Source organism: Engraulis encrasicolus, chromosome 5 (genome assembly GCF_034702125.1).
Source record: "Engraulis encrasicolus isolate BLACKSEA-1 chromosome 5, IST_EnEncr_1.0, whole genome shotgun sequence".
Lineage (NCBI taxonomy): Eukaryota > Metazoa > Chordata > Actinopteri > Clupeiformes > Engraulidae > Engraulis > Engraulis encrasicolus.
In genome coordinates, this window is record NC_085861.1 from 12523987 (window position 1) to 12548560 (window position 24574).

General features: G+C 41.7%; 3 protein-coding genes across 6 annotated transcripts; 1 reads left to right on the top strand and 2 right to left on the bottom strand.

The window, feature by feature from the left end:
• Positions 1–601: 601 nt before the first annotated feature.
• Positions 602–6475, bottom strand: kiaa1143 (KIAA1143 ortholog). The gene is made up of 3 exons (XM_063198720.1): positions 6253–6475; positions 2604–2745; positions 602–1375 (listed from the first exon to the last, which is right to left on the bottom strand). Exons 1-3 carry the CDS (start codon positions 6358–6360, stop codon positions 1143–1145), a joined length of 483 nt encoding a protein of 160 aa, XP_063054790.1. The 5' UTR covers positions 6361–6475; the 3' UTR covers positions 602–1142.
• A 48-nt stretch (positions 6476–6523) lies between these two features.
• Positions 6524–8595, top strand: tmem42a (transmembrane protein 42a). The gene is made up of 3 exons (XM_063198718.1): positions 6524–6982; positions 7117–7263; positions 7807–8595. The coding sequence occupies exons 1-3, from the start codon at positions 6776–6778 to the stop codon at positions 7948–7950; spliced, it is 498 nt and encodes a 165-aa protein (XP_063054788.1). The 5' UTR covers positions 6524–6775; the 3' UTR covers positions 7951–8595.
• A 2533-nt stretch (positions 8596–11128) lies between these two features.
• Positions 11129–24092, bottom strand: zdhhc3a (zinc finger DHHC-type palmitoyltransferase 3a). Of its 4 annotated transcripts, XR_010034880.1 has the most exons (8): positions 23630–24092; positions 22598–22939; positions 21963–22087; positions 20048–20144; positions 19839–19920; positions 18270–18400; positions 11891–12176; positions 11129–11854 (listed from the first exon to the last, which is right to left on the bottom strand). XR_010034880.1 is itself a non-coding variant. In XM_063198707.1 (7 exons), the coding sequence occupies exons 2-7, from the start codon at positions 22907–22909 to the stop codon at positions 11964–11966; spliced, it is 960 nt and encodes a 319-aa protein (XP_063054777.1). In that variant the 5' UTR covers positions 22910–22939; positions 23630–24092; the 3' UTR covers positions 11130–11963. The 4 variants fall into 4 exon arrangements, 3 of the variants coding, with proteins under 3 accessions (XP_063054777.1, XP_063054778.1, XP_063054779.1); XM_063198707.1 differs by having other exon boundaries at positions 11130–12176; XM_063198708.1 differs by having other exon boundaries at positions 11130–12176; positions 22598–22942.
• Positions 24093–24574: the final 482 nt, after the last annotated feature.

Consider the following 24574-nt stretch of genomic DNA (forward strand, 5'->3'; position numbering starts at 1 on the left):
TTCACTCTTCAATATACCCTGTAGATTTCCATGCCACGTTTTGTCGCTAACTCACTGGTTTAATTCTAAATCACCAGAAATGACACCCCATTGAAAATGAATGGGGTTTTATTTCTGGTGAGTTAGAATTAAACTGGTGAGTTAACACCAAAACGTAGCATGGGTATCTACGGGTATATTGAAGAGTGAAGTGTGGGACACCAGGTCAAAAAACAAGAACAGCTGACGGCAAAGCATCAAGGATATCTGGCCTTCCATTACTCCCATGCACTGTTTCTGCCATTGACTTCAATGTTAAACGCATCATGGCCGTTATTAAGACAGAGAGAGTCCTAACCAAGTATTGAACATTGCATGTTATGTAGAAAGTACCAAATTTCAACTGATTTGATGTGCACTGATGTGAAACGAATTTTGATGAAGAAAATTGTGATTTTATTACAATATTCTAATAATGCGAATTTCCCAATTCATGGGTTTTTTGAGCTGGAAGGCCAAATTATGTAAAAAGAAAAACTTGAATGATTGGACTAGTTAAACAACTGGGCCATGCATCTACAATCCATTACACTTTAACATTATTGATGGAATTATGGAAATAAATCAACTTTTTCATGCTATTCTAATAAAGTGGCCTGGAGCTGTACATCCAGTGAGTTGGGCAGAGCCTTTCCTGTGCTACTTGCAACAACATTGTAAAAATTCCTCACATCAAGTTGTGTTTCCATCGGCTCTATAATTACATAATTTACGTACGTTTAGTGTGTTGAAAAGCTGCCTTCAGTAAAATCAGCTGTCCACAACTCATCCAGATGACTAGAGCTATTAAAACACATTTTTTAAAAATAAAAATAAGAAACAATGGCATGTAGATATTTTCAGATTTCTTACACACCTCCCTTGGTCAGGTGTGTTGGGACATCCACAAGGACACCAATGTTACAACGAAATACTCCGACACACTTTGTCCTCATTCACAACATTGAATTGCAAATGAGGACAGTCTGCAAGAGTTTTTCTTTGCGAAATGCATACAGTAGAAAAAAAACTAAGTTGATCAAGAGGACCCTGTGGTGGAGAAGGAAAGAGTTCTTATTTTAGGTCTAAAACACGACCGATCCAACTGAGTCAGAGTAAAGAGTTCAGTCTTCCTCATCATCATCATCGCCACCGAAAGACAGCAAACTTTTGTTTTTCACTTTCATCCCTGACTTTGATTCGCCTTTGCCTTCCTCCTCCTCCTCCTCCTTCTCCTTCTCCTCGTGTTTCTTCTTCTTCTTGCTGGAGCTGGCGGAAATACCCTGGTACTTGTCTGATGACGACCGCTTCTCTGGCTTCTTGAACACGATCTTGCCGTCTGAGGGAGGCTTGTCATCTGAACAAATTACCCAGAGGCAACATTACAGCATGTCTTGATAAGCAAATTGTTCCAACATTACAAGCTGTTTACAGTGGGTTGCATAAGTATTCTTTTCAACCTTTTGCCACACTACAGCCACAAACAAATATATTTAATTGAGCTTTCATGTGAAGGGCCAACACTTGATTAAAATATGCATCGGCCAGGCCCCAAAGTGTCACATGAAATGACTATGTCATGAAATCCAAAGGAACACACTAGACTAGACAGACAGGTTTGGGATGACGTTGTGGATACAGGATTAGCCTATTATTGCTCACCAAAAGATTTCCCAAGCCTTACGCATTGCAAACTTATTATCACATGGTCGCTCATGAATGAGAACACCCATCAGAGGGAGCCATGATCACTGTAGATCACTCACTGTGGTGGGATATTATTTTGGTCCAAGGGCCACATTAGGTGTAGAGTATTAACCGAAGGGCCTGATGTCGCGGGCAACCTGCCTGTGTCACTAATAAGAAATAGTGTGTGTGCGCTGACATTACTAGTCAGTTTTGCCATTCCAGCACATGATAATGAAATGTATTTAGATGTAGCCTATGTACTTGGTTAATCTTGAGTTCACCAGACCCCTGTTTAAGGTTGCCATTTAAGGATATTGGGTGACTGTATGAGTTTTAATTTTAAAAGTTGTCTTTCTTGTAAAGGCTCTGCTCTAGATTAATTTTAGGGATCCACAGTTGATATAAAATAATCTGTTCAAAGGCAAATCAGTACCACACAACACAAATATGGCCTTCAATGGCAAAGTATTATGAAAGACATTTTGGTTTGGAGTGAAAGTAATAGTGCATATCAGCCTCAGCACTGTCAAAAAGGTAGCTGTGAAATGAAACAAGAGTTGGTGCATGGATCCCAAAATGTTGACAAATTCAAGGGGTAAGAATAATAAGTAGGTTAACTTATACAACCCACTGTATATATTTATCACTGTAAAACATCGTAGGCTACCTACCTAATTATAGGCCTAGGTATCAAAGCAGTTTTTACCATTATGTTTTCGGCTATTGCAGTAAATAGCCTATTAGAACTACTCGTGCAGTAGGGGCCTACATTAACAGGGGGAAACTGCACTGACTGAACACCACAGCACTTCAATATTTTGCACAAGGCAACTTTCCTTTCATACATGCACTGCAGGGTACTGATAGAGGCAGGAATACATTGATTGATATCTTACCCTTTGTGGGGTCCTTGTCTTTTTTCAGTTGATGGACCTCTTCGGCACTCAGGTCTCCTTTCTTCAAGACAACAATTTGCGGCATCTCGTCCTCGTGGTCACTATCGCCACTATCATCATCGAACTGTGGCATTTCTTGTCGCTACATGGCGAAAACAATGATGCATGTTTGTTTGATTGCGCTTTTGGATTATTGGCATGCTGTACTCGTGTCTTTTTAGCCATTGATGTGCGCAGCTACTCTGGACTTTACGGTCCCATTCACTTCAATTCATTTTTTTGGCGTTTTACATATTTCGGACCGTGCGGACGCCGCTGTACTCGTGCGAGGAAAACAACAATTGTCTCGGGTGCTAAACATGGTCATGGAACGGCTTGCTTAACCAGAATGGTGTGTGGTGTGTCATTTCGAAGATAATTAAAGAAAATCTTATTACAATGGGATTTCTCATAGGCATGGTTTTGCATGTCTCTTATCTCTTTTCATGTTGACTGAGCTATCACCGTTACAAGTTTACAAGGTGCACAGCGCACATATGTATGCATACAAAAAGGAAGAATACATTTCACAGTGTAATTCTGCAAATAATTCACTTCAAAGTTAAGTGTTATTACATAGGCACCATGGTCATCAATATGTGTGCAAGAACAAGTGAAAAAACAAATCGGTCAGTTTGTCAAAGAGGAGATGGTAGATATGCGCGCCATAGTACAAAGTATGCATCACACCATGCTTCTGAATGATATGAAGGAAACATACTGACGGCACATAGCCTACGTCTCTTTCCTCAATAATGCACATGCCACATGTCACTCAAGCAACATTATCTTCATTAGCTAATGTGGCCACAGGGGGGCGATATTGTAGGGCACGCTGAGACATTCGGATTCAATTTAACTCACTATTAGGCTATATAACAAAGGTTGCATTATAGACTAGGCTACTACATATAGTAATTAATTGGCAAGCAATTCATGTTGTTTCTATTGTAATGGGATTGCTACATTCAAGACGTTTCCAACGTCTTCCATCTCCTCTGTCTTTTCCATGTTTGTAGGTTAAGAATTAACAAACAAAATCTTAACATTGTACTGCATGTTTTAGATGGGCCCATGTACAAAGTACTTCAAGTCTGTCTGTAGGGCACATCAAGGGTCTGTGAGAAAAGGGTGCTTGCGCTGCTGACAATGTGTAAATGCTTCCATTACATCCTATAGACCTACATATGATGGCTACAAGAATTTCTGCAATGTGTTGTGTTGTTTTGAAGAAAATTGAATAAAATCTTATTATAGTGGGATGTCATTTGCATGATTGGACAGGTTTCATATCTCTTAGCATGTTCACTGCGTCATCACCATTTCATCTTACAATGTGCAGAATGATCAGAACTTTCTGTAATTCTGAAAATAAGTAACTCTGAAGTTAACAGATCATACCACATATGTAATAAGTAGTGCAAATTGAGAATGATTCATTTCTCAAAGCAGACACTGTGGATGATATGTAGCATAATACACAGTATGTGTCGCTATATGCTCCTGAAAGATATGGGTGGTTGACGTTTAAGGGCGTAACGCAAAAAAAAAAAAGTTTTCAAATTCCTGAAAAAAATGATGGATAAAAATTGGGGAAAAAAATAGAAAAAAATAAAGCACTTAGTGGTCTGTGGAATTTCACCTTATTTTTGCCATTTTTGGGAAAATGTGTCCTGCATCAACACATAGCATAGGCATGTCACACCGCAGGAAAATTGAGTCACACCACAGGGAATTCACTGCATTATGGCCATTTTAATCCTTTTGTATACATGACTGACATCTGAGCTCATGCTAACTTGATAATGATATTGTGTTTAATCTTAAAATGTGTTTTCATTAATAAAAAAACTTTTTTTTCCTCCTATAAGAGCAGTCACACCACAGGACACCATAAAATGAACCTAAGCATTGCGTGACAGAAAGATTGCAATATGAAGACATATTAAGAGGTTAAGAGTCACCTTAAACTTTCACAGCACTCTCCAATAACTGAGGTACTGACTGGTTAGGAGCCAGTCTTTAAGACCCTTGTAGTTGGCCTTGCAGCTGCCCATTCACAAACATTGACATACATGTCACCCCACAGGACGCAATTTGTGTTACGAAATTGAAGTTGTAGTTAATATTACTGTCTTGAGTTTTTTCCACATTCACATATCTTAATCTAAAGTTAAGATTTATGCAATCATGCTAAATGCTTCATACATTATTCAAAATGTTGTTGGTTAATTTATATATATATATTATTATATATTGTTTCATTAATGTTACAGTCACACCGCAGGAAATTTGACATATAAACCTTTACATAAATCTTAACAAAAATGTTTCTTCTCATCTAAGACTAATATGAAACATAATGTACCACATCTTCTTTCAGTGACATTTGTTTTTTAAAGGAAAATAACAGTTTTGTAGGTTTTTAACCAATGTTACGAAAAAACAAGGCGTCACGTCTCCCACCCATATGCTGAAGACATACTGAAGGCACAAATATTTATTTTCCCAATAAGCCTTATAATGTAGGCCTATATCAGGAGTGAGGTTACATACACGTGAGTAAAAGTTGAATGCTGAGTGGCCTTGAACCCACAACTTATGGTATGGACAGCATGACTTCATCCACTAAGCTACCACAGTTTCATAAGAAATGTTAAGACCAGAAAGATATGTCGTCGTTGTGCATTTTAACACAATAAATCATATAAAATATATTTTCCCTGCACCATTACCTCATTGTCTGAAGTATGGTGCAGAACAGATTGTAGGCCTATATGATTTTTTAGTGCTGTGATAATGTGCACAACAAGAAGTTTTCTGGTCTTACAAATTTTACTGAAACTGTGGTAGCTTAGTGGATGGAGTCATGCCTACCATTCCAACAGTGTGGGTTCAAGGCAAGGCCCATTCAAAGGACAACTTTTTTCACACTCGTGTATGTTACCTCACTTGCTGATAGGCCAGATTATTCTGATAGGCCATGATTAGTCTAATTCAGTAAATAGATATTTGAACGTACAGTATTTCTTCAGCATATAACTCATGAGCATATTTCGATGAATACTGTGTATTATGGTGCATATCTACCGTCTCCTCTTTGACAAACTGACCGATTTGTTTTTTTAACTTGTTACACCCATAATGATGACCATGATGCCTAGTGCCATACTTAACTTAACTTTGAAGTGAATTATTTGCAGAATTACACTGTGAAATGTATTCTTCCTTTTTGTATGCATACATATGTGCGCTGTGCACCTTGTACACTTGTAACGGTGATAGCTCAGTCAACATGAAAAGAGATGAGAGACATGCAAAACCATGCCTATGAGAAATCCCATTGTAATAAGATTTTCTTTAATTATCTTCGAAATGACACAACACACACCATTCTGGTTAAGCAAGCCGTTCCATGACCATGTTTAGCACCCGAGACAATTGTTGTTTTCCTCGCACGAGTACAGCGGCGTCCGCACGGTCCGAAATATGTAAAACGCCAAAAAAATGAATTGAAGTGAATGGGACCGTAAAGTCCAGAATAGCTGCGCACATCAATGGCTAAAAAGACACGAGTGCATGCTGTCTGCAACAATTATACTTGGCTCACCTTAGTGTCGACCGTCGGTCCTTCCTTGTAGCCAACATCACTTTTGAATTTCTTCAGAAATGATGGCTCTGCTGGCTTTATCCACGAAACATTACGTTTTGAATTCATTTCGATATGTAAAAGATTTTACTCCATAAAATCGGACAGATGGTTGTTTCTGTTTTCTGTTCAGGATGTCGATTTTGTTTGGCGTCATATAGCGTCATCAACATGGGCCATTGAATGACCAATGGGAAACCGTCTTTGGTAATGTTTTTCTGTCAGTGTTCATCAACTTGAGTGAATTTTGGGTGAGGCGGAGGGCAGTGTCGTTTTTAAATAGCTATTGCTTGTTATTTTGGTCGTCTGTTTGTGTATCTGTGTGGCTTTTTAAATTAACGATATTACTCGCAACATTCAGCAATTTCTTTAACGCGCCACCAGAGGTCTTCTCGCGGAACACCGCGGAGTTTGACAGTGGGGAGGAACTTCTGTGTTTTTTCAATGCACCTCTGAAGTGAAGCGAAGCAATGCTGTTATTTGAATGAATAACGATCGTTTATCGACTGAGATGTTCCCCGGAGTGGTGTATGCGTTGCTGGCAGGCTTTCTTGGAGCTGTTGCCTCTTCCTCCGCCAAGCTGTCACTTGGTGCGGATTATCTCAAAGGTGTTTGTGAAACTGGTCTGAAAAACTGGAGAGGGGAAGAGTGGATATTCCAGCTTGACAACGAAAGTGCTCCTTGCGACTGGGTATGTATGATTGCTGATGTGTCAGTAGAGGTATTAGGGTTTTTTTTACTCTTTAGCTGAACTCTTCTTCTCAACTGTATTGAAGTGTGTTTGGCGGTACAGGACTGATGAAAGCTCATTTCCCCCTTTCAAAGCTGCACATTCCCCTGCGGCTGATGTGCGGAGGGATGCTGTTCACCTGTAATGCGGTCATGTGGACCTTCTTCGCCAAAGCTCTCCGACTCTCCTCCTCCTCCGCCCAGGCCACTGTGACCACCACTGCCTCCAACTTCATATCCTCGGTGAGCTAGTAGTTGTGCTCGCAACAGTGCACACGGCCTGATCACCATTAGGCAACCAGTTAATGACAACCTCCAACTTCATGTCCTCTGTGTGTATCAGCCCTCAACTAAATGACAGGCAACACAACCAGGTACCTACTAGTAGGCTATTGGCTACATTGAATTAATAAATATTGCCATGCCTGAAATGATTCAAACTCTACATGGTGTTATGGCAAGACAGCATGCTGTTCCAAGTCTAATTTGAGTCACCATGCCTGTTTGGTTTTTTTTAGATGTCCTTTTAGATAATTGGGATAGTTGTCTGGTACCCTTAACAGAAGTGTAAAAAGTACTGTTACAGTGTACCGCATAAGGTACAGTGGAATAACTAGTGTATAAAAACTATGTAAGATCATGTCATAGTGTTGCAATAACATCAGTGAGAATACTTGTACTTCATACACCCCTCTGCTCTCTAACAGTAGTCTCAGACAAGTGCAGCAACAATGCACTGCAAGCATTCACAAAGACACTGTTTGTCCCCATTTCCATTCCCCACAGGCATTCCTTGGGAGGCTGATCTTCGGAGAGACCCATGCTGCACTATGGTGGGTGGGCATCTCACTCACTCTGTCTGGGCTACTCATCCTGCACGGCTCCGCAAACCAGGAGTCCGAGCCAGCTGTGGCCAAGAAAACCCAATGAGACTGTCTTGTCTTATATATTGTGTGTGTGACGGGTCGGGCACTGCATCTGTAAGTCTGTGTGCTGTAAAGGTCTCTTTAGACTCCTCCTGCAACTGCAGGAGACGTGCTGTCACGGGCAGGCCAGCGGCAGATTACGGACAATTCAGGGGTGCGTTTCTCAAAAGCGAAGTTTTTAGCCAGCTAGCAACGTGGGTAGTTGCCAATGGGAAACTGCATTGAAAACAACAAAGTAGCTAACATAGTTAGAACTACGGTTTTGAGAAATTCACCCCAGCCAGGGAGTAGTATACATTCAGCACTGCAAGGGGTCGTTTCAGCTCTGAAGAGGGGGGCGTGGTGTCTGTTTGGGTACGTGATCTGCCGCCACCCCCTCTGACAGTACGACTCCTGCAGCTGCAGGAGGAGTCTAAACCAGGCTTTAGGCAGATGACAAGAGCAATGAGTGAGTGTGTATGGAAAGTAACGTGATGGAATGTGGTACTCTTCAACAGGATGAATATGACTGTCTTAAAGGGGCATGCCACTATTTTGGGGCTTAATACAGTTAAAATCGTTGGCCAGGGTTTATATAGGTGGTAAAGTGTCTTATTTTTCATGTAAGCCGTTGTCTTGTTTTAAGGCAAGTTAAAAGAGGGAGCATGTCGCTAAGCTAGTGAAAGTCAATGGATCCGTGTAGCAATGCTACACGGATCCATTGACTTTCACTAGCTTAGCGACATACTCCCTCTTTTAACTTGTCTTAAAGCAAGACAACGGCTTACATGAAAAATAAGACACTTTACCACCTATATAAACCCTAAGTGATCCCTCAATGTTCTTGCACTGGTAATTACAATGCAATGCATGGCCATTAACCCTATACTGCACACATTATTATCCCATCATGGAAAAAAATCTCACTGTGGTTTTTGTCACATAAAATGAACTTCTTAAGACATTTTTGCAATTTTTTTCAAAAAAAAGTTTTTTGGGGGGGTACTTTTAGGTTTGTTGCCATATGGCAACATTGTGCATTTACGGAAAGGATCCAGTGTACATTTTCCCTCCAAGACCAAACAAGGGTCATACAACATTATGGATTATTTTATAGAAATATAATTGTTTTTATCTCAGAAAAACATTGAAAGTTTACCCACAAGTTCAAGGGAGTTATTTAACACATTTTTGCCACTGAGAGAACAAGTGAATACTGTTTATTATATCCCCGAAAAACAGTATTTCAGTGGTATTACTTTGACCAACCACCAATGAATATATTAGGTATTAACACAATATCTGTGCATAGATTTGCACAAAAATGTGTATGGTAACTGTCTATAATATGTACATGAATTTATTTAATTTTGGAAGCCAACACTTTCAAGATGGCCTACATTCAAAATGGCCGATTTGCGGGCCAGGCATCTTTCAACATAACCGACAGTTTATTTGTCATAACTTTTGAATGGATGCTTGGATTTACACTAAACCTTGTGTGATAACACTCTATAATGAGTAAATAAGTCATGTAAAATTGTGAGGCCAGTGCTTTCAAGATAGCTGAATTTCAAGATGGCTGACTTTGAAGTTGGCAATCTTTCGAGACGCCCTACCTTTTGTTTACGCCACAACTATTCAATGGGTGCTTGGATTTGCAGTAAATCTTGTGTGTTAATAATATAATTGGTTTATGAGCTGTTTGAAATTTCGAGATTATGCTTTTGAAATGGCTGACTTTCAAAATGGTTGACTTTGTACAATCATTTTTAATCGGGTTGACAGATTTGCACAAACGTTGTGTGCTAATTAGCCTAATTATAACATACACATGAAGTCAAAACATTTTGGAGGCTTCAAATGGTCAAGATGACAGTAGCTTTCATGCTCTAATCTGGGGTTTGGGGATTTTTGTGGTATACCTCTGGCAGTCTGGGGAGGCTGCATAGGCCTTGTTCGCTTTTCTGCATGTACTCAGAGTGAAAGCTCATAAAACAGTTCTGTACACCTATTATAACACTTTTAATGTTCATTACAGACTGCAATTTACACAAATTATAAATATTATCAGTTATCAATCATTCAATCAATAAATAAATCAATTAATCAATCAATTAGAATTGGGTATTTGTATCAATACACTTTCCCTATTGACCGTCTTGTTCCACTACCGCACAATGTTGCCATATGGCAACATACCTATTTTTCAACATAAAATGGAAATAATTTTAGTTGAAAACAAAACAAATGGTGAAAACAGATCATGACTAACTATAGATCATCCCAATATTTTTAAACATTTTGTAAATATTGCAAAAAGTGTGAAAAATCTTGGCCAATGCCAGAGTAATCTGTCAAGGACACACGCTCATGTACAGTGAGGGAAAGAGCGAGCCTGGGGCAGTGTGTGGTGTCAGGTGATGTCAAGAAACCACATAATTGGATAAAACAAGGCCACAGTTTCAATATGAAAACCAATCAGTGTCTATTATTTATATTTAAATACCAGGAAATGCCAAAAGAATGGTATGTTGCCATATGGCAACACCGTGCAGTATAGGGTTAAATTATTCCCAAAGCACAGTGCAGCATTCCTTGCACTGCAGTAAACACTGCACCATGTGTATGCCTTTCGGTGGTGGGTGTATTGTAATCCCCACTTAATTAGAAGATGTATTTATATAGCATTATCATTCTACTGCTGAGAATCAAATATTTGCATTGTTAAGCAATATAACCCTGAGACCAACACAAAATAACATATCGACTGTGCATGACTCATGATAAGCACAATTTGCTGTATTAGGGACTGGTAATGTGGCGTTAAAACTGTATTTGTATGTTTGAGGTTATTGATTTTCTATTCATCTCTTTTACTGTATTTGTTTTAAGCCTACAGTCGGCTGAATTGTTTTCACAGAAACTGTAAAATGTTTGTCCAAATGTTGGTTTACAAAACTGTTATGTCCAAATACAGCGTTTGTTCACACCACATGACTGTGCCACTCTTTCCTATTGTGGGCTAGTACTAACTGTGGCTTCAAAATTTGGGACGCCGGTGGTCATTGGGGACAGGATCTGCTTGGTTTCCGGGCATACCACTGACCTACATGGAGCCAAGATGAAACCGTTTTCCAGCCAATGCCTCATGTCTATTAATAGGTGTGCCACTTACAGGGAGGATAACACCAGTGCCTGTGGATGATACCTTGAAGTCCTGATGCGTCTGCCTGACAAAAGAGCTCAAACAATACCCATAATTTTCTTTTAATGTGACTGTATTTGAAAATAGTTCAGAGTAAACATGATTATAGCATATTGGAAGTGAACAAGGGTTACACTTCTAAAAGGTTATTGCCAAACTGCAGTGCAGAAATGTCTTCTTCGATGCCATGTGTGACCAACAGTCATCCACTTCATGACAACATGTTCCTTTTAGAAGAAAGGTCTTTCATTATGATGGGCATTGTCATACAAGGCACATTTGCCGATTCAAAACCATCCCACGAACAAAGATAGTCTCCTTGAAACTCTTAATTTCCTTCATAAAAAAAGACATTACCGGACGTTATTAAATAAACTTGCTAAAAGAGTTCCTTCTGTGCATTTGGTAGTGTGGATAGATACTGCATTGGTCCAGGCGTAGTCCCCTGTAGATAGGGAAAGGCACGAGGGTGGGGAGGGATTCAAATGCCATTATCATGGCTTGTCTCAATGGCTCGTCTCAAGGTCCAACTCAATATCAAACCTCCCGTCCTCTCCTTAAGCTTGTGGCCTGGTGATGTGAGGCATGACGTCATCGATGATTGAAGTTGAACTCAATATCTTGTAAAAGCACAATTCAAAGTTCATTTTCCCATTTGCAATCAGGGTGTTGAATGGATGAAAGTCCCCCAAAAGTTGTACTCAGGCTGACGGAGGGGAAACTTAATTTTCTCCACGGAGCCAGGGCATCATCGAACCACAAGCCACATTATAGGACAGGAGGTTAGATGTTAAAAGGTACCCTCAGTGTTTGTCAGCCATTTTCCTGACTCAGCGTTCATACGGGATCTCGATGACGTCCTCCTCTATGATCTCGCCCTGAGGGGCGGGCGGCACGGGCTCCGACGGGGATGTCTTGCAGGTGAGGTCGGAGAAGGGACTGAACCAAGTAAGGGAGAGGGGGCCTCCGAAGGCAGCCTTCATCGCCTCCCAGCAAGACACCTTCTCCCAGGTGGGGTTCTCACCCTTCAGGCGCTCTATACCCTGTTGGGGAAAACAAGGAAACAGTCAGTCAGACTTCCTATCATATGCATCCTACACCACACCACAAGTCATTTTACTGCTTTACTTGTTTTTTTGAACATGCAACACTTGCAAAAGTTATATGTCCTTATGTGTGACAAAATCGTGGCAGCATATGCAATGCATAACAAGTACGTCCCAAATCACAGTTTACTAACGAGAGCACAATGGCTGACATCAAAATGTGGGAAAATGGTCTCTCTTGCACAACACATGAGAATGAGGGAGTGATTTGGGATGTAACAACATGGGATCAAGCAATTATGGGTAAAATGCATGACATTTAAACTACGCACCAATAAGCTGTATGATGATGGCTAAGAAAGCATAAAGTGCATGCAGCATGCATTTGTGCGTTTGAGACCGAGTCGTCCATACTGATGCTTGTCAACGGCCAACACTGCTTCAAATGCTGAACAAATGGCTGAGAAACAACAACGACATGCTTCTAGCTACCACCGCCAAATTTCTCTAGGTTTCCTCTGTCTCAGGCCAGCAAGGCTTACCTGCACTTCCCTTTCCACCAATCAGAAAGCAGCATCTGGCCTAATAATCAAAGGTGGGCTATTACAGGGTTAAATTAAAAGCACAACATGTAGCCAAATTCAGGTCAATGCGGATCCATTGGGGTGGGCTAAAACAAAAGCATGTCAAAGAATGTCCATAATAATTACAGTGAGAAGTAGACTGAAAAAAAAAACGATAAAAGGAAGAAGATTTTAAAAAGGAGGGAGAGGAAAGAAGAAAGAGTGAGTTGACATACTATCAGGAAGACAATAGAATTGCAAATAGCTGTTTTAAGCATTTCTCTCTTGTTTGGTTTTGTATCATTCAGAGTCTCTGCGACGACACCGCAACCAGATGCATTACTATAATATCATGCTAGCCTTCATGGTAGACTGTGGTTTAGGCCCCAATGGTGTACACCATCGAACATCCTGACATGAAAATACTGACACGGTTACACGTAAACCAATCATGTTCATGATTTATTGTTTGATATTTGTATACTGTACACAGAGAATAAAAACGGCAATATAAAAGCAGTACTGGAAGCCATCTCACAGGTGATTGTGCAGCAAGAGCTACTTTCAATAAAATCAAGGTAGTCTCGGTATTACGCACATTAAGACGAACAGAAGAACAATCTGTGTTATATGAACATGAACATGCGTTTTTTTGTTGTTGTTGTTTTCTTAAATATCATTAATGTAATAAAATTGTAACAGAACAAGGTCAACAGATTGTCCTTTTAAATGTACAACATATAAAACATAATATATTATTAAAATAATATTAGGCCCAATGAAAAAAAAACATGATGACCAACACAATCTCACAAAATTCTGTGAAATTAATAGGGACCATTGTGACAAAATCAGTGGCAGTTTCACGGATTTTGCCAAAATTCTATGATGGGGGCATGGAAGTGCTTTCTCTATATTCCCTCAACTGGTTGGGGTTAGGGATTGTTTTCATCTGGGCACAGATACTGCCAACATTCTTTCATTAAAAACAAAAATTTGGTAGCCAATCAACCGAGTGGAGAAGGTATTTCTGATGAACATTTTTTTTACTGACAAGTTAGGGTTAGGCATTGCTTTGGTCTGGGCACTACTTAAATTGCAACAGCATTCTTTTGTTTTTCCCGGTAGTATTTGAATTTGGTATTGACCAACTGAAAAAGGTTGGCACCGCACCGGTTTGTCATTTTTCTAATGATATACTTAACATAGTGCTGTAGGAACATATAAAAAGCACTTCCGTGAGTCACTCACGGCGGAAACTATTTATGTGACCCCCAACACAGAATTTTGGCAAAAATCTATGAAACTGACACAGAATTCTGTGAGATCAGGTTGTGATGGCTCAATCCTTCCCTCAGTTCACATGTTTCCAGATGCTTCTGTCATTATAAAACTAAAAACTTAATTTCCCCAAGATGTGCAAAAAAAGAAGAAGGTGCAACTCTCGCCTCAATCTGGCATATTGCCAAACTGTACTCCAAAATGGGAGTAACTTGCTGCTGCTGATATGACTATGCCCTTTTCAGGGCATAAACTACAGATGCAATCCTCTTCCCAGTGATTCCTCATCCATCTCACGAAGACATGATGAGGAATGAGTTTCCTTCACAACAATATACATAACTAGAGGTAATCCATGCAAAAATGTCACCCTCACCATCAACCAACTCAAACACAATGACAGGCTAATTACATCAAGTTGACCCAGGCATTTTGCTTTTTCGTTACTAGTAGACACAGGTCAAACAGACTCATGCAAAAATGCCACCACCACCACCCCACTCAAACACAAAAAGGCTTCTTTTATCAAGTCGACCCAGGCATTTTGCATTTAAAGTTACTAGATGCAGGTCCAACAGACCCAGGAAGAGAAAGATGTAGTGGAGGGGAGGAGGAGAAGGAGGAGGAGGATTGCCTTCAATGACAGGGCAATGGAGAGAGGGATGTGAACAGAGGAAAAGAGACACTCTGTGTGCGTTCCAATATGCAATCTTGTGTCCTCCACTTGTGCTTGTGGCCTCGTACCAGGAAATAATACGTCGTGATGACATCACTGACAACCGCATTGTATGTCAATATCTTGCAAAAGCTCAATTGTTAAGTCATTTTCTCATTTGCAAACTGGATGGTGAATGAAAGACAGTCCCCCAAAAGTTGTTGTGGCTAAGCTGACAGCTGGGAAACTTTATTGTTTTCTCCACGGAGGCGGGCCAAGGCCACAAGCACAAGTGGAGAATAGGAGTCTGCATATTGGAATGCACCCTATAAGACGGTGACAGAAAGGAGCCAAAAAAAGAAGAGCTTGTCAGATCAAGAAACATTGTTTAAAAACATACAAAACCCAATACAAAATAAAGATAAAAAGGCAAAACTGGCAAGTTTGTTTTTTCTTCTTCTTCAATATCTCCTTCATCACCCCTTAGGTAGGTACAGTAAGTAGCACCATAGAAAAGGGACATTTCCTATGGGAAGCGCTGCTGTTGCCAAAGAGGTCGGCTTTACAATTGACAGAGGCTGGACATACAGTACAATCACGTTAGGAGGAGCCGACAGGCGTCAGGAGAAATGTGGAGAGACAGGAGGGTTAAGGTGGGGTTGAGCAGGGTGGGCAGGGTGGAGTGAGGAGAGCTGAGAGGCGCCAGTGCACCAAAGTCTGTTACGTAGTGCTGGCCGGGGACCATCGACGGGCCTTCTGGCTTTGTTTTGTTGTTGTTGTTTTTTTGTCCCCTCACCCCCCAAAAATGGTTCAGACCACATACTGGTACGGGTCGGCCTTCCCATGGCCTGGCTTGGCAAAAGGGCTAAACCATGCTATCGAGAAGGGGTGTCCGAATACCGCCTTCATGTTCATCCACTTAGTTTTTTTAGCCCATCTTCTCTCTTCCTTTTTCAATTGCTCTATGCCCTAAAAAACGAGAGACAACCACAACTTCAGTGTGGCCCAGACAAACTAGGCATGATCAAATATAACCACATTGTGTTGGTGCACTAGTTTGAACAAAAACAGTTACTTGCAATGGGGCTCATCAATGGAGTGTTTATGACGGGAAAACCATCTTCCATTTAAAAAGGTAAATTTGTTTTGAGAAGTCATAAATCACAGAATATCTGCCACGCTAAGTTTTAATTTAATACACCCGAGATATCAGGACCAGGGCTTGACATTAACTTTTACGCTTGCCAGCCACTGTGGCTAGTGATTTCCCCGAGTCTAGCCACCCAGCTATTATACTAGCCACAAATTTGATCTTTTTTATCATGACGCTGCACATCTAACCTCAGAAGATGAGGTGCTTAAAACAAATAGAAACTGAGTAACTACATTTTTTCTTGAACTTATACAAACAATTGATACACAAGGCGCAAAGTGCAGAATATACACTATTCTGATAGGTCTTACCATAGAAAAAGTTACCTGCCAAACTGGCTAGTGACACTGAAATTGTTACCAGCCACAGCCAAGTTTTACCAGCATTTGGCGGGTGGTGGGTGCCAGTGTCAAGCCCTGATCAGGACACTGGTTTATTGTAGGTGAAGGGAGGTGTATATTGCAAGTAGAGCAGAGGCATAGAACAATGGCAGCAGCATGAGGAGTTAGAGAGTTAGTAGCATACAAGAAGATAGTTAATTATAGGTTATACTATAGGCTATATTATAGGCTATTACAATGTAATGGAAATGAGCACTAGAAGCTGAAGCCAGCTGATTATTAGTTAATACCAGACATCCAATACCAAGAGGATTCCTTCTGTTCATGCTTAGGTCAGAAGACATGCATGCATCTATGCTCATTCTCCGAGCACAGAGGTCCCACAGACAGTGTGGGTCCAGCAGCACAGCATCAGCAGAGAAGGTGTGCATGACTCAAGCTCCTAATTACATCACCAAGTCTCGTAAAATCCTTGTCTTGTGACACCAATTCCTCAGGATATTTCTGACTGAAGTCACTGATTAGACTACAGGGCAGGCTGCTGCAATTTGTGGCATCCCTTCACACGTTGTAAACATGCAGCCTCTTATCTGTCCTTACGGTGATCTTCTCTTGACCACATATTCTCAGACATGACACACTTTTCTTTATAAGGTCTTGCATGGAGTGTTTTTTTTTTTTTTAACTCATAAGCGAGACCTCTCCTTTCTTTGGCAACTCTAGTGGCGCCCTCTTGTGGTGCCACTCACTGTAAGATTGAGCTTCGCTGCAGTGCACTACGGAAGGCTTTAGAACACGTGTAGCAACCACTGTTTCTATCAGAGCAACTACATAGCAGTTCAATAATGGATGGACCACTAAATGGTGCCTAAGCAGTGTCTGGGGAGATGCCAACGGAGCTGTTGTCTGACTGTAGCCCTCTAAACCACCCAAGAGAGACCCCCGACGTGGCCAGATGGGGGTCTTCATGCAGTAAGGCAGGTCCTAAAGTAATTCTACATTTTGAATAACGTTAACACTAATGTTTGGATTTATGATGCTCAAAGGTTTAGAGGAGTATGCACTGATGCATTGGTAGATGAGGGATAGCTGTAGGTACTGATACAAAAGCATCATAAGTTTACTTAAATTTACTTACAAAATTCATCTTGAAATCATCATGATGTATACTGTAGTAACTGAAGATACTTCGAACTTTTAAAGAAGGTTGAAACATCACCAAATCAGCACTAATGAATGTCCAGTGTTCATTAAGGGAATTTTCAGCACTAGTAAACGGACAGCTCCAAGTCATTGTAATTTCAGCACTAGTGAATGGTTGGACAGCGTCAATTCATGGGCATTTCAGAACTAGTGAATGAACAGCGCCAATTAATTTGAATTTCAGCACTAGTGTATGAACAGCGCCAATTCTTTGGAATGTCAGGACTGCATAGTGGACAGCATCAATCCATTGGAATTTCAGCACTAGTTAATGGACAGTGCCAATTCATTGGAATTTCAGCACTACATAATGGACAGCGCCCATTATAACATTTAGTGGCAGAAGTACAGATGTGTTCACATTCTAATCGCATTTCAGAAACAGTCTGGAGAAAGAATATGTTGTGCTTTACAGACCAAAGAGTATAACTAATCTGTTTTGCTTTACCAACTGATTGATTGATTGTGAAATTGATTGCCGGTGCAAAAGAATACGTCATTAACCTTCTCGTATTTTTGTCATTTTTCTATTGTGCTTTTCTTGTAAGTGAAAAAGAAAATTAATTACGTAATTGTGCCGCCCTAATATTAATAATGGTCATTAATGGGCTTCGCTTGCCACTGAGAAATATTATGACCAGTCAGTCAAATACTTTCTATATAATGACATGCCATTACATAAAATGATTCTGCCACATCATCACATACAGTACAGCTATGTCCCCCCGTCAGGGAGTTCTTAATAGGCCAATGAATTGCTGTTGGTAGAGTGTAGTGCTGCAGCCAGACAACAGTCAGTCCCTGCCCTCCCCAGTCTTACTCTAAAGGGGGTGGATTAGGAGTGGGAAGGGGGGGGAGGAGGAGGAGGTGGTGTGAGGAGGGGTTGGCACTTACTGTCTCATCTGAGCAGATGGAATGGACCTGTGTGCCAAACATCACGCAGGTGAAGATGAGGAAGAGGAGGCCCTCAAAGCAGAGGAGGATGAGGAGGATGACAGTCGCCGGCGGGGAGAAGGTGCTGCACTCTAATGGGGGGGAGGGGGAAGGGCAGGGTGGGGTAGAGAGGGGGTGAATCGCAAGGGGTGGAGGAAGCACACACACACACACACACACACACACACACACACACACACACACACACACACACACACACACACAACACAGACACATCACAGATGTCAATGTATATATAAGTACAACACAAATACACACACACACAAAAAAACACACACACACACCAACAACAACAACAAACACACATTGGTAGACTCTTACTGGAGGGAAACAAAACACCTCTGCTTGCAAAGGGCACATTTTACACAGTTCACTGATGAGACCCCTGACTTCAGGCATGTATACATCCCTTCATGATGATGTAACATAGCCCCGACAAGCCAAGAGAGAACGGTGGGGAAATTCAAACGGAAAAGAAAAGAGGCCTTTTCCATCCATGGCACAACATGGATGGATCTACACGGATAGGAAGCTGTCTGTCTGTCTGTCTGTCTGTCTGTCTCTGTCTCTGTCTCTGTCTCTGTCTCTGTCTCTCTCTCTCTCTCTCTCTCTCTCTCTCTCTCTCTCTCTCTCTCTCTCTCTCTCTCTCTCTCTCTCTCTCTCTCTCTCTCTCTCTCTCTCTCTCTCTCTCTCTCTCTCTCTCTCTCTCTCTCATCCTCACATAATATAGCAAGCTTGATTTATTTTTGACAAAGGAATATGTGCAATCAGACAGAAAACTGTTTGAATAAAAATGGGTGTGCTTTGCAAAGCCAACTGTTGTTTTGACATTTGCTAGTAGTTTACAAACCCCCAAGCTCCTTGCTCTCTTTTTTAATTACAAACCTTAGCCATTGACCCAACCATGCAAAGTAGCATTCCTTACCGACACTAAATAGCCCAATTAGGATGCAGCATCAGCCCAGCATCTGTGATTGGGAAATGAAGAGTTTCGTTGCAAAACAGTGTATCCACCATCTTTGACTTTTGCATTTTATTATTTAAAATGATTCCCATATTAAGTATGTGTTCATTCTTACCATTCACATATTTTGAGAACATACTTTTGAAAACTACACGTAAAATGCATTTTGCCAAGCAATTCAATAGAATGCCCAATATAAAAATGTCAATTTCCCAACATTCTTCAAAATCGATATACACCGTTTTTGCATCGAAGCTCTTCAAATATAGGGAGAGGCTTTAGTGAAATCTCTGCGTCTCTGCAAGATCACATAAGACCTTTCGGCTAATACACCCTCCTCCTTGATTTCTGCTTAGCGCCGGGGCTCCTAGGTCAGTCTAACCTTTGGAGGTTTCCCTGCTTTCGCACATCATAAAAAAAGACTCCTTCCCGCGAGGGAAAAGCAGCAGTCATGTCAGGTCGGGTGTAGTAGTAGTAGACAGGCATGGTCATGGCTCTGAGCAAGATGGCACCGCAGGAAAATGGAACGCTCAGTGATCACTTACTTGTCCAATCATCTTCAAAGCAGTAGAGGAAGTGGAGTACCACCATCACCAGGCAGTGCAAGGAGATTAACGCGATGTACATCTGGAACACATAGGAACACACAAAGGAAATAATTACATACTGTAAACAACAAAAATTGCCGTATTGATATTTACGATGATCAAATTGGAGCTGTGAATGTCAGAAGTGAGCAGTGTAAAGCACCTACTGTGAAAAGCACAAAGTACTTCTGGTTGCTTTCTCCAACACAGTTGTTAACCCACGGACAGTGATGGTCCATTTTGCGAATGCATCTTTTGCAGACACTGGGAATGCATCAGAGAGAGAGAGAGAGAGAGTGAGAGAGAGAGAGAGAGAGAGAGAGAGAGAGAGAGATAGAGATAGATACATAGATAGAGAGAGAGAGAGAGAGAGAGAGAGAGAGAGAGAGAGAGAGAGAGAGATCAGGCTCATATTGCACAATAGGTCTTCATTTCTGTCCTGAAACAAATTAAACAATGAAAAAATATGCAGCATGCAGTCGGGCACTGACGAAGAAACTCAGTTCCTTCCTACTGTTATTATGCACTCATATAAATAGTGCTTAGAATGGTACTAAGGCTGTAACGATACACTCAACCCACGATTGGTTTCGTATCGCGATTTTTGACCTACGATTTACGAATTAGATATGCCTTTTTGGCCATGTAATACTGTGGGCCTTTACTTGCACATAGTGAACCCATTATTTGTTTTGTTGTCGTATTTTTGTATTATTATTAATTTTAATCCTATTTCTATCTTAACACCAATTCCTGTCCAGGGACTACAGATGAAAATTAGCCTTGTGGCTATAGTCTGGCTCAATTTTCTATTGTGCACTGTCCCTGCTAAATAAACAATAAATGAAAAGAATGAATGAAACTTCTCCGCCAACCGCTATGACCTTGCTGTGCTCCACATTCAGGGCTCAAGAGAACAGCACTTGGCAGCACGAAGTACAGTGTCCCCATGGACGGACGGAGAGCTCAGTGACCGCTAAAGGTCAGATTAGACTTCTGCAACTGCGCTCGTCAAAACTCGCGTGGGAGTGGCCACGAACCAACATTGTATTCATGCATCTGCGAGTTCTGCGAGGTCCGAGGTCTCGTCGCGAGCCACATTTGAAATTGCGCGATTAGGCTACTTTCACTACATTGAAAGCACTGCGGTCATTATTAAGCAATGTTGCTTTCTATCCCGGTTAGCTAGGTATTTTCACACAAATTGCAAAGGCAATGCACTGGTATCATTATTTGACATACCCAGTCTGTTTTCACGAGCAGAAAATGCAAGCATGTAAAGACAGTTGATTCTGCCGATGTGTGTTTACATTCGGTGGAGGAACGGTAGTAAAACCGCAGGCATTGTGCCACGAGTGTTCAACTGATGCATTGTTTGTTACTTAGCTTGTAGCTTCGTGTATTTACACACATTTACACACAAGGCATTAATAAAGTTTTTAACAGAATACAGCTCTGCTCTCGCAAACTACTGGCATTGCGCTGCCACAAGAACAGAACAAGGAAGTAGCGAGACGACCAATCATAGCGCCTTTTTGTCTGCGTACTCCGCGTCCGTCCGACGGATAGTTAGAATTTTTTCGAGGCGCTCGACGACGGGCGCAGAGCCTCTGAGAGGGGGGCGTGGACTCGCATAGACAGAAAACGGACGGACGCAGATTCTATGCGTCCGAAGCATAAATCTAGCTTAAGCCTCAGGCAATGTGTGCCTACCTGCAGTGGTGCATCCAGAGTCAGGTTTGATGCTACAGCATATGGGGCACTTGGAGACCACCTGTGTGTGTGTGTGTGTGTGTGTGTGTGTGTGTGTGTGTGTGTGTGTGTGTGTGTGTGTGTGTGTGTGTGTGTGTGTGTGTGTGTGTGTGTGTACATGCGTGTGTGCTTGCATGTGTGGTCTACCTTCAGTGGTGGGGCCGGTCGGGTTTGCATTTGGGGCACTTATAGACCGCCTGTGTGTGTGTGTGTGTGTGTGTGTGTGTGTGTGTGTGTGTGTGTGTGTGTGTGTGTGTGTGTGTGTGTGTGTGTGTGTGTGTGTGTGTGTGTATGTGTGTATGCGTGTGCGCGCATGCATGTGTGGTCTACCTGCAGTGGTGGGCCCGGTCGGGTTTGATGCTACAGCATTTGGGGCACTTGTAGACCACCTGACCGGGTTTCAGCTGGAGGCTCTCGATGAACTCCTTGGTGGCGTTTCCTTTTGGCACTGCTCCCTAGATGCAATGGTTGAAATGTTAAACTGTAGGCAGGCAGGCCGGACACTCTCTGAACAGGGCTGTTGTTGTGTTGTACACCACTATGGGATGTCACTGTACACAGATTCCTTATCTACCTCGTTTGCATAGATCATAAGCACTTTGCTGCTGATTGCAAACATCAGATACAGTGAATTTCTCCCTCCTGCTGCTACTCTCCTTTGGTCATTGTTAAGAATGAAGCAGTGTTTTTTATTATATGTTTCTTACAGTAGAGTTTGCACAGATTGCTGGGGACCAGGGCTCTAAATTAACACCAGCCAACCGGCCAAATGCTGGTGAAATTTCAGTTTGGCTGGTAGAACAGACCAACGTACTAGCCACTTTAGCCCATAGGTAAGTGTGTGTTTGACTAGTAGTAAGATTGACATATACTAGCCATTTTGGTTGGTGATGAAAACAGTTAATTTAGAGCCCTGTTGGGTACTAAGAGAGTTTGAACTGCATTGTTTTGATTGGGAAACTTACGGGGTCTGTGCACATTGCCCTGAAGTGTGACGCCAAGGCGAGGAAAGCCAGTCCATTGAAGACCACCCCGTTGATGAGGCTGTAGGTCAGGTTTTTGGACGGCAGCAGCATGACGAACAGCACCACAAACTCCGCGTAGAACACCAGGAACCAGGTGATCACTGCGCACACGATGCCGCACGCATCGCGGACGAACCACATGGCATCGGCGTTGCCGCGGTCGATCAGGCGCGGTGGCGGGACGCGCGTCTCCAGCTGCAGGTTGCTCGCCTGCCGCTCCACGTCCCTGCACCGGTGCACCGGACTCTTCATCGCTCAGTCACTCGCCACCGGTGTTCATATCTGCTGATGACATTTGAGGGGAAAGGGTAATGTAGGGTGAACATGACAGAGGGGCAGACGATGGGGAGAGGAGAAATATGAGCCAAGAGTTTGTCTCAAGACAGTGTGAAGCACTTGGGTAGCAACATAAGCCTCTCCGCTGCTGGACGCACAACTACTGTACTACTGCAGTGGTGCTGAACTGCAGCACTGATGTACACTACACTCATGTGACATTTTGTCAAGTACAAAGCGTTATTTACACATTTTTTTGCACATCAGTGCCTACATCTACAATAACATTAAAGTATTTGTGAACTGTATGTCAATGTGCATGGTTGTAAACAGCTGCAGCTGCAGTGTTTGGCTATTGCTCTGCACTGACAAAGCAATGTCAGGGGAGGACAGCGTTGTTGGACCCACGTCCAATGATACTCTCGCTAAAAGCGCTAAAATGAGACAAGACATCCGCACTCACACTCCGGATGAAACCAAATATTGTGATCCCAACCAGCTTGGGGAATGCCTGCATCTGATCCCTCGCCATGTATTATACATTAACTACAATAACCAATGCAATTAAGCTAATTACTGGGTCGAGAAGAAAACGTTTGTATTCTTGTCGTGGCTGCGAGATGTTTAAATCACACAGAAAGAGAATTGTGCTAGCAAGTTGTGGACGTAGCTAATGTATGAAGCTAAGACACTTACCTGATGTTAAGACGTTGAATTCGCAGCTTTCCAGGGCACACAAGACCCCGAATACGCCGTTGTCGATGTGAGGAAAACTCCTTTCCTTGAGGGTGACAGCGGTCCACTTACTTGGAAGCAGGCTGGCACCTAGCCATTCTGTGTTTTGGCTGAAATAACAGCATCCTTGTATTTTCGGTCATCCACGACGTCTGACACCCTCCTACCCTTCGCGAAAAACAAGTCACACCCCTCCTAAATGGCACGGCGATACCATTAGTGCTTTAGAAACTCAAGCGGACTAAAGTGTCCGAACCGTCCTGCTCCTCGATCAAATAACGCTACCACAACAATACGATAGTATTGTCTAATTGCCGAGCTCGAAGTCCAAAACACTCCTTCTACAAACAAACTCCTCAACTAGTTCTTCTGAAGATAGAACGCGGTTCAAGAGAACATTTCCTTGTGCTCGTGCACTTCCCACCTCGCCTGATAGGTCTACGTTTCCTTACTGACAGGAGACAATAAAATCAATTACATATTTAACATGTAGAACTGTATGGCATTGCGAAAGATGCACAGGGTGCATGCCAAATAACTTTATCAACCACCATTGCATGCAGAATACAGGACCCACAATTTTGAAACAAATTATTAATTGATATGGTTTAATGAATAATTGTTTACATTTACAATAAGCTTTAGGCCTATTTATAAACTACACAATTCCGTTAATATTAAAAAAAGGTAAGCTATATACTGGGCATGAGAGGTGTGGAAATTTAAGCCACATCTGACTTTTCATTGAAAATAATAACAAAAAATAGAATACCCTGCAAACTTTACAGTGTCATTTGAAGTCGACTCATGTTGAGTGACATAGAGCATGATAGCTATGCGAATTCTTTAAAAAAGACTGGGAAATATAGAAAAAAGACTAAGAATAAGAATATGAAGAAAACACTG